The sequence below is a fragment of the Falco biarmicus genome, chromosome 3 (assembly GCF_023638135.1).
Source record: "Falco biarmicus isolate bFalBia1 chromosome 3, bFalBia1.pri, whole genome shotgun sequence".
Lineage (NCBI taxonomy): Eukaryota > Metazoa > Chordata > Aves > Falconiformes > Falconidae > Falco > Falco biarmicus.
Genome location: NC_079290.1, coordinates 93781330 through 93791544, shown reverse-complemented (window position 1 = coordinate 93791544; position 10215 = coordinate 93781330). Strand labels below are relative to the sequence as shown.

The window sequence follows — 10215 nt, the reverse complement described above, 5'->3', positions numbered from 1 at the left end:
TCATGGTGGGGGAGGGGCGGGCAGGGGGAGGGGACACCCGCACCTCCCTTTCCTCCTCCCCGCTCCGCAGCGCGGGGGCCGGGCCCGGCCAGCCCCGACGGGGCGGCCCGGGGGCGGGGGGGGGTTCTGCCGTGCAATCCCCACCCCCGGGGGGGCGGCTCCTCCGTCTGCGTGTCTGTGTGTGCGTGTGTGTGTGTGCGTGTCCCCCCCACCGCCCCCGCATCCCTCCCGCCCCGGGGGACGGTCCCGGCTGCCGCCCCCCCCCCCCCCCCCCGCCGCCACACGGGGCAGGCGGAGAGCGCGGGGGGGGGCGGGGGGGGTCCTCGGCGATTAATGGGGCGGGGAGACACGGGGAGAGCGGATAAATCCAGCTTGTGATGCCTATAAATGGCGTTTCTCTTCCAAGGTGCACATTTAAAAAAAAAAAGGAAGAAAAAGAAGGGGATGAAAAAAAAAAAAAAAACGGTCCGTGTCATCCCCCCACGTCAGGGCCGGTGGTGGGCGTGAGGCTGTACTTCCCCCGCCCCCTCCTAATGGAGCGAACCATTCCCAGCTAGTCCTCCTCGCCCTCTCCCTCTGCCTCCCTCTTTCTCTCCTTCTCCTCTTGTCTCCCCCCCCCTTGTCTGCAAAGTCCTCCGCTGCTCGGAACTTGTTGGCAATGCCTATTTTTCAGCTTTCCCCCACGTTCTCCAAAGTAACTATTTAAAGATCTGCAGCCGCAAATGGTTTTACTAAATGTAGGATGGGACTTAAGTTGAACGGCAGATATATTTCTCTGATCCTTGCTGTACAGATAGGTAAGTGGACTGCCAAATTCGGGAGCAAGTTGTGTGCACCGAAGCCCGGCTGATGCATGCAGGAGCGGAACGTGGGAACGAGCTGCGCCGACGGCCGCGGTGCGGGGCGCGGGGGGACCCCGCTCCTCTGCCTCCTGCCCGGGCGGCTTCGGGGTGCTTCACGCTGTCAAGGCAGGGGGGTCCGCAGGACAGGGAGCCGTTTTATCGGTCTTCTGGAACCACTTTTGTTGTTCTTTTTCTTAAATCGGTGCATGCTCATACTTCACTCCCCCCCCCCCCCCCCCCCGCCTTATTCCCCCTCCTGTTCCCTCCGTCCCCACGAACGGCTGCATTTGTATCTGTTTTTCGGATATCCCCTGCATTCCTTTCCACCGACAATCTGGGAACTCCAGCGCTAAGAAATCCCCCTCCCCTCCCTGCCCCGAGGGACAGAGAAATAAGAACCAGCACAAAATGGCTTGCGAGAGATCTAACTGGAAAGTTTGGGGTTTGTTTTTTTTTTTGCAGAAAATCAGGGGGACAAGCCAAGGGCTCCCTTTGGGAACTTGGAGGCTTTCCCATTTGCAAAGCAGCCTAAAACCAAACAAAACCCATCACTAACTTAAAGGAAAAAAAAATTATATCCACCCGAATGGGGGGTTTAAACAAATAAAAAACCTTTCAAAATCGCGAAGTCCCACCGCCCGATCGTTAATTTTGTGCTGGGAGAACCGCTGTCAAAAAACGAGCGGGTCTAAAAAAATTCTATATATGCTAAGTTACTTAAAATAGAACAGGTTTCCCTCCACGCCGGTATGTGTTTTTGTGTGCTCGTTGCTGGTTTTGGTTAATATCTTGGGGTTTTCACTGGTTGTTGTTACTAGTTTGCTCTCAGGTTCATTTTATTCAACATTTCTTTGCTGAAAATGTTTTGAGTTACAGACATTAAACAATCTCCAAGTTAATGACCACTTTGGTCCTGTACAGGCAAATTTTAAAGATTTTATATGGAATGTATATATTCCAAAGCATGATCCAAAATTGAGCTTGAAGGAAAGGGCGATTAAAGCGCGTCTTTTATTATCCAGATTGTCAGGTGTGAAGAGACCTTTGAAAATATTTGCCTGCAAAGGAATTCTGCTACAATAAAACCAAAAATGCTCGGCATTGCTATTTAGAGATCCTTTTGCTCGGTCACCCTCCTCTCCAGACAATCTCTGCAGCATTTTGTGGGTACCAAAAGAAAGAAGGAGAGAAAAAAAATTAAAAAAAAAAAAAAGAAAGAAAGAAAAAAAGAAGGGGAGAACAAGAAAGGGAGGAAAGAAGAAGGCAAAATGCCTTGAACATTTCTTCATGGAAAAAAGGAAAAAATAAGAAATATTGCGATGAAATGTTGACCTCTGGAAAATGTGGATATACGATGCAAACCCCTCCATTCGTATTACCATTCCATTTTAAATGAGGCTGAACTCTTCAGAAGGCCATTTTCTGTACTGTCAGAGAAAGAAAGGGGAAGGCATTAATTGGATGTTACCCTTAAGTTCAGTCCTTGCATTTTTTATTTGTTTGTTCGTTTGGAGGAGGAGGATTTTCTCTCATTTGCGTTTATTTGATGCAGCGAGGGAGGATTTTATTCACGGTGACATTTGGAAAGGTAGCTAGGGTCGCTGGGAGCAGCCGTCCCCGGGCTGGCGGGAGCATGAGCAGTGATTTGGAAAGTTACCCCAAAAATTGCTGCACACCGCGGGGATGGTGGCGGTGCGGTCGCTTTGCGGTGCCCTGGGAGAGGACAGCTTTGAAGCTCGTGGAGGGCTTTTCTCCTTTCTGCTCCTCCTTCGGTATTTCGGGTAACCTGCCCCCCACCCCGAAATCAGCTTCTGGTTGTCCGTAAGGGGGTTGCAAAGGGCCATTTGCCTTTGCCTCGTTCCCGGTAACGGCTCGTGTGAAATGGATGTTCGGATCGTTCCCAAAACGTCTAGGCGCCGGGGCTTAGGAAAGAAAAAATATTTATATGGGCAGAGGGGATTGGAACTGTCCGAAATCCCTGACATTGTGGGAGGTGACTTGGGGGGGACGCGGGGACCGAGTCTCCGTGGAAGGCGCCCAGGGACAGGAGGGATGGACCAGGCACAGCTAAAGGGCAGGCGGGCTGGGGGGACGGGGAGCGGGTTTCGCCGAGGGGGGCACAGTCCGTTATGGATGGCTCCTGCGGTCCTGCTGCATTGCAAATTGCTGCACACTCCTGTCTTTGAAGGGGGAGGGGGGGGGGCTAGGAGGGAGGCGGGGGGGGAAGGTCAGAGCCACGGCAAAGCACAAGCGACATAGTTCAGTAGAAATCCCGCTGTTGTTTAACCGGGCAGGACCCTCGTCTATCTGATTTTGCTTTCTTGGGTTGTTTGTTTTTTTGGTTTGGGTTTTGTTTTTTTTTTTTTTTGGGGGGGGGGGGGTCCTTAATTGGTGGGGGTTAGGGCGGCTTTGAGCCGGGGGTGCCCTGTGCGGAGGGAGCGGCGCGGGCCCGGCTGCCCCTCGGAGGGGAGGGATGGAGGGATGCTCTGAGCCCCGCTGGTCCCAGACCTGACCCTCTGTCACCCCGGCCCAAGGCAGGGCTTCGCTTCGGACCCCCTATTTTCAGCTCAGCCCATCACGTTTTGGGAGGAATTAGCGACAGCTTCCCCTCCTCTTTCCCGCTGTAGCTGCCGGAGCGGGATGGAGCGGGTTTTATAGGACATGGTTTTACCCCCGGGATGGTCCTCAGTTCTTCTCTGTTTGTTTGCCTGGCTTTTTTTCCTACCGTAGCCAACGTCTGTATCCTGCTGGGGGTTTGATGTGACGGCTGGTGCTGGTGTGTGTGTAGAGGGGAGTGGCCACCAAGTCATGTTAGCGATGAATCAAACGGCAAGGGGGGGGATCTGGGTTGAAACAGTCTCTGTCGGAGTCAGCCATTTAGCTTGGAGCCGGTGCCCGGCAAGGGAACACACACACCGCCACCGCCATACCCTGGGGACACGGCTCGGGAGAGACCCCCACCCCAACAACCCCCCCGCCCCGGCGGTGTGGGCGGCCCAGGGTTCCTCCGGAAGGGAGGGGGGCAGCCCCCGCCCGCCCCCACGGCCCGCAGCGACATCCCAGCCGCGTGCCCGGGGTCGAGGCCGGGCCTAGGGACACCACAGCGTCCCCAGCCCCCGTCACTGGCAGGAGAGTGGTGAGGGATCACCCCCATCCCCGTGTCCCCCAGGCTGCGGCTGCGGCGCGGGCTGCTGCGGGCGTGTGCGCGGTGCGGCGCGGTGCGGTGGCACAGGCCGCAGCAATGTCCCCGCGTCCCGTCCCGTCCCCCCGCCGACACGCGGGAGGAACCACCTCCCGCACACCGTAACGCGTTTGCTTTCCCCGTTTGCAGGCGGTTGTTGTTGGGTTTGTTCCTATTGCATTTAAGCGCGTGCCGCTCCGCAGCGCAACCCCGCAGGATGCCCGAGGCGGCGGGTTGGAGGGAGCGGGACTCCCCCCTGCCCCTGCCCGCCCCGCTGCTCCGAGCCCCGGAAGCCCCCACAGCTGCGTGCGTGGCGCTGGGGTTGCTTCTTTTCGTGTCCTTGTCGCAGCTTTTTCTAGTGGTTTTTCTTTTTTTTTAATTATTATTCCTATATATATATTTTTTCCCCGGCCGCGTTTTGCACAATCTGTGCCGGGCGACCCGGGCGTTAAGGAGCCGTGTGTGTGCGTGTGTGCGCGCCAGTGTTTGCACGGAGAAACGCGCCTGCTGCTTCGAGGCGGAATTTTCTAACAAAGGAGCAAGTCCGGGGAGAAGCACGCAGCGCATCTTCACCTCCCCTCCCCTCCTCCCGGTCCCTCAAAAGAAAAAAAAAAAAAAAAAAAAAAAAAAAGAAGAAGAAAAAAGACTGAAGCAAATGCCGTTAATCCACGGGCACTGAAAATCCTGATGCTAAAAAGGCAAAGGGCGACAAGCCCCTGACTCATGTCCCCGAGCGCCCGATGGCGACCCTGGCTCGGTCCCACCGCCCTCCTCCTGCCCCAGACCGCCGCTGCCCGGCCGGGCGCGCTTTTAGCGACGGGGGTGGGGGGGCGAGGGGGGAGGGGGCGAGGGGGCGGTGCGGGGGCCGGGGCGGGCGGGGGGCCGGCGGTGCTGACCTGTGCCCCTGCCCCCCCAGCGCACCTGGTGCAGGCGGTGAGAGCGGCGGGGCGGTGCGATGCGGTCTTTAGGGGCTTCTCGGACTGTTTGCTGCGGCTGGGCGATAACATGGCCAACTACCCGCAGGACCTGGACGACAAGAGAAACCTCCAAACGATCTGCGCGTAGGTCTTTCCTCTCTCCTTCGGGGCCGCGGGGGGACAACGGGACTAGGGGGTCACCCGGGGCTGGGCAAGGGGGAGGGCGAGGTTGGATGGTGGCGGTGGGAGGGGAAGCAGCAGAAGTAACGCGGGGTTCGGCGCTTCGGGGCTGGGTTCTCCGCTCCGGGCTTCCTCCGAGGGCGCTGCCGTAGGGCAGCAGGGCAGCCTGGAGGGAGTTTTTACAACGTCTTTTTTTAGTTTTCCCACCGTGAATCTGGGGGAGAGGGGGGTGGGGGGGCGTTTGTTTGTTTTCTTTTTCTGTTTGTTTAGGTGTTTGTGGGGATTTTATTTTCCCTTTCCCCTCCTTAGCCCCTCGCTTGCATTCTTCCCCTTCTCCTGCTTCGCCCTGGGTGTTGACATGAGCTGCACGGGGGTTGTTCCCCCCTTTCCTATTGCTGCCTTCGGGACTCAGGGTCACTGCCAGGCTCCGGGGTCCCCCCGGGCGCTCAGGGCAGTGGCAGGCCGGGGACAGGCAGCTCACCCTGGCCGGCGGCAGCCGGCCCTAGGGAGGTGATTCCTCGGAAAATAGATGTAATTAAATACAAAAGAGCCCAGCCGCAATATGAATCGCCCAGCGGCAGAGGGGCGGCCGTCGCGGCTGTCCCGACGGCAGCTCTGCCCCCCAGCCCCGCGCCTCTCGGGTCCCCTGACTCCCGGGGAAAGGCCATTGTCCCCCCCCCCGGCTCGCCCCGCTCCTGGCACAGAGGGGAGGAGAAGGAAGGGGCAACGATAAAGGGAAAAAAATAATAAAAAGGAAAACAACCACAAAAAAAAAAATAAAGGGAGAAAAAGAGCTCACCTTGCTAAATCGGTTTCTGCTCCCTTCCTTCCCAATTCCTCTCCGAAGCTGGAGGAACTGGGACAGGTGGAGGAGCCCTGAATGAGGGGTGAGTTTCCCCAGAGCTCAGGGCAGTGGATCTTACCAGGGAGGGAAACTGGGGCGGCTGCTGGGGCCGGGGAGCCGCCTGCTCCGGCCTTGCGCGTCCCGCTGCGGGGTCCCGGTCCTGGGCAGGGAGGCAGAAACGGGCCTTTTCGATACTTGTGGGAAAGAAAAAAGAAAAAAGAAGAGAAGAGAAAAGAAGAGAAGAGAAAAGAAGAGAAGAGAAAAGAAGAGAAGAGAAGAGAAGAGAAAAGAAGAGAAGAGAAAAGAAGAGAAGAGAAGAGAAGAGAAAAGAAGAGAAGAGAAGAGAAGAGAAAAGAAGAGAAGAGAAAAGAAAAGAAAAGAAAAGAAAAGGATAAAATAAAATAAAATAAAATAAAATCTGGCTGCACAGGGTATTCTCCCGTCTCCCTGTTGCTGTTTTCTGGCACAAACTCCCCTCCCACCGAAAAAAACCCAACCAACCAAACAAAATTAGAGAAAATCATGTTTAGAAACGAGCCAAGGTCCTTAGACATAAATATGTTTGGAATAGGTTTTTTCTGATTTTGCTCCGTGAAAATCAGAAAACGAAGGACATAAATGGGAAGAAAGGAAAGGAAAGGAAAGGAAAGGAAAGGAAAGGAAAGGAAAGGAAAGGAAAGGAAAGGAAAGGAAAGGAAAAAGAGAAGAGAAGAGACTGCAGCCTTCCTCTCTTCCTACCAGAGATTTCTGAGTCAAGCACCTGCTAAAGCTGGCATCTCGCTGTAAATGCTGAGTTGCAGTTTACCTTATGTAAGGTATAACACCTTGTGTGAGGAATAAATACCCCCGGGCAGCAGTGTCCTAATATGTCCTTTGGCCGGGCAGCACCGGACCAGACGTGGTTCCGACCTGTAAAAAGTACCTCTTTTCCAAGCAAGACCCTTTTTCCGACCACCTCCCACCACTCGATTGCCTTCGCCCTGCTGGGATGTGTATTGAAAGAAGACGGGTAAAGATTTAATTTTCCTTTGGGAGATGCAATTACAGCAGAAATACTGCAGGAGAGGCACACTCTCAGACTCTGGCTTCTCAGTATCTCATTATTTATTACAAATGTATCAAACATTGGGAGTCTACAACCGGCTTAGAGTGCTCATAAATTAGAAACTGTACGACTACTTAAAAAAAAAAAAAAAAAAAAAAAAAAAAAAAAAGAAGGAAGAAAGAAAGAGAAAGAACCAATATCCAACTTTCCAGGCACCTGCCTTGAGGCAAGGGGAAAATAGGAGGCAGAGGGCAGATTCAGGGTGACTTTCGATAACACAGACGCGGAGAGGAAAGGTCCCCCCGAGGCGGGGCAGTGGGACGGGTCCAGCCCCGGCGGCAAACCCGGCTCCAATCCCCCTGAAAAATCATGGAATCCTAAAATCGTTTAGGTTGGAGAAGATCTTTAAGATCGCCGGGTCCAACCGATAACCCAGCACTGCCAAGTCCACCACTAAACCATGTCCCTAAGCGCCACATTTACACGTCTTTTAAATACTTCCAGGGATGGTGATTCCACCACCCAAACTCGGCAGCCTATTCCAATGCTTGACCACCCTTCCAGTGAAGAATTTTTCCTAATACCCAATCGAAACCTCTCCTGGCACAACTTGAGGCCGTTTGCCCTTGTCCTGTCGCTTGTTACATGGGAAAAGGGACCGTCACCCACCTGCCTACAACCTCCTTTCAGGCAGTTGTAGAGAGGGATAAGGCCCCCCCGAGCCTCCCCCTCTCCAGACTAAACACCCCAGTTCCCCCAGCCGGTCCTCACAGGACTTGTGCTCCAGACCCTTCCCCAACTCCGTTGTCCTCCTTTGGACACGCAGAAGGGAATTACTAAAAGGAAAAGGAAAACCGTGTGGGAACTGGAAATTATTCTGACGAAGGAGAAACCCTTCGCTGCCTATAGACCCCCGGCCACGGATGAGGAGCCCCTCCCGCCGCTTCCCGAGGTGCGGGGCGCCCAGGAAGGTCCAGGAGGGGATGATGCTCCTTCCTCCTTCTCCTTTTCTCCTCCTCTTCCTCCTTCTCCTCCTTTCTTCTCCTTTCCTGCCCCTGCAGTCAGGGCCCGATTCCGCCCCGGGGATCCCTCCCGAGGGTCTCTAACACCTCACCGGGACCCTCCAGGATACCGCCTCTTACCTGGGAAAAGCGATGCCTTTCCCACACCCATCTGCCCCTACGAACGCCCCCCGGACGAGCCCGCTGGCTCCCAGGGGCGCCTGCCAGCTGGGGGCTGCATGCCCTCCCCCGCCAGGCAAAGACCGCTGCGGCAGCCACCCAGCAAAGCGATTTCTGCACCATCCCGCCCGGGCCGGGCTGTGCCGAAGGCGGGGTTGGGGAGGGGGGACCGTCGGAAACCCAGCCAGCGGCAGCCCCCCCCGGGAGATGGCACGGGAGCCGGTACCCAGCGCAAAGCGGGCAGGGGGCGGGCTGTGGGGCAGGCAGGGGAAGGCGAGGGGCCCAGGATCCCTCCCAGAAATCGGTGTCTCGGGGGGGAGTGGGGCCGGGTTTTAGGGCGGGGGAGGCGGCAGCTCCTCCCCGCCTGGAGCCAGCCCCCTTTAGGGCATTCCCCCGCTCGGCGCCGCCGTCGGGGGGCCGGGGCTGCGGGCCCAAGGGGGCGCCCCCCGCCCCCCTCCGGGGATGGTTGGGTGCGTGCCTGTTTTGACGCCGGCTGCTCTCCCCTCCTGCAGGTACTGGGACGATTTCCACGCCTGCACCCTCACAGCGCTCACCGATTGCCAGGAAGGAGCGACAGACCTCTGGGAGAAATTGAGACGGGAATCCAAAAACCTCGATTTCCAAGGCAGCTTATTTGAACTGTGCGGAGGCGGCAGCGGCGCGGCACCGTCCCTCCTCCCGCCGGCTTTGCCCCTGCTCCTGGCGGCTCTGTGGGCCGCGCTAGTGACCTGGCTGCCTTTCTAGGGGGGCGAGCACACTCACACCCACACCCTCTCCATGTGCTGGATCTATAGAGGAAGTGTCCATCCGTTGCTTTGGGGACGTTGTGCTTTTCTGTGGTTGATGATGATGGTGGTGGTGGTGGTGGCTGATGATGGTGAAACACCCATGTAGGACTGTGGAAGCGTTCTCCCTTTATTTTTTGTGTTTTATTTGCCAAATGTTACCAAACAGGCAGCGGCGCGCAGCCCAAATCGGACCTCAGCTTTACTATCGCTTCGAATCAAAAATAGAAAAAAAATATAATAAAAAAAAAACCAAACTCGAGCCCTCGTTGTGCAAAAGCAATCTCAGGAACGGCTCTGGGCCACCTAACGCTAAGGTTGTGATCGGCCGGGATACCTCCCGGCGAGCCACGGGCTCCTCAAACGTGTGCGAGGCGAGAACAAAAACGCAGGCAAAAAGAAAAAAAAATAAAAAAGGCACTGGTGATGAATCCAAGGTAGATGGCCACGTGTGAAGCATATGGTGAATAATTCACAATCTCTCATCTTTCCTCCACAGTCGCTTGTTTTTTGGTCATTCCACTGCAAAAAAAAATTATAAATAAATAAAAAAGAGCATTTTTCCTCAAGGGGGAAAGAGAGCGAGCGAGAGAGGGGGAAACGAACAGTTAAGGAAGGAAGGGAAGAAGCGAAAGAGATGTGTCTAAATACCCGGCGGAGTGAAGGAATGCTGCTAACCGAGCTCTGAGAGTTTACCTTTACTTGCTGTTCGAAAGCATCTTTCCGAATTCACTGCCTTTAATTTTTTTCCTCCTCTTTGTTTTAGATGTTACACATACCAGTAAAATACCTGAATATCCAACCGTAGAGATCACAAAAAGGGGGCTTAAATGTAAACCTAAACAAACAAACAAACAAACAAACCCAACAACAGCAAAATGCTTTTAAAAAAAAAAAGAGCCTTGATTTTAAAAGAGAAGAAAAATGTAATTTAAACAAAAGTTTATTATAAAGTCAATTCAGCAAAAAAAAAAAAAACAAAAAAAGATTTGCTACAAAGTATAGACAGAAGTATAAAATAAAAATTATTGTTTGAAATGAGGGTGTCGTCCTTTTTATAAAATATGGCTAGAGTATCTCGAAAAGGACAGGGTTTTTAGGGCAAGGAAGGCTAAATCCTGCACCGCTCCCTGGATGAACATGGCAATTTCAGTTCAAACAAGGACAGGGCGGCAGAATTGCTTAGTCGGAGCCTTCCTTCCCCCCCCCCCCCCGCCTTTTAATTTATTTCTTAAAAATA

The 10215-nt window shown here is 54.5% G+C and overlaps 1 protein-coding gene across 1 annotated transcript; it reads left to right on the top strand.

The window, feature by feature from the left end:
* Positions 1-426: 426 nt before the first annotated feature.
* NRN1 (neuritin 1) lies at positions 427-10013 on the top strand. Its single transcript, XM_056333736.1, has 3 exons — positions 427-797; positions 4940-5084; positions 8703-10013. The coding sequence occupies exons 1-3, from the start codon at positions 743-745 to the stop codon at positions 8932-8934; spliced, it is 432 nt and encodes a 143-aa protein (XP_056189711.1). The 5' UTR covers positions 427-742; the 3' UTR covers positions 8935-10013.
* The last annotated feature ends 202 nt before the right edge of the window (positions 10014-10215 follow it).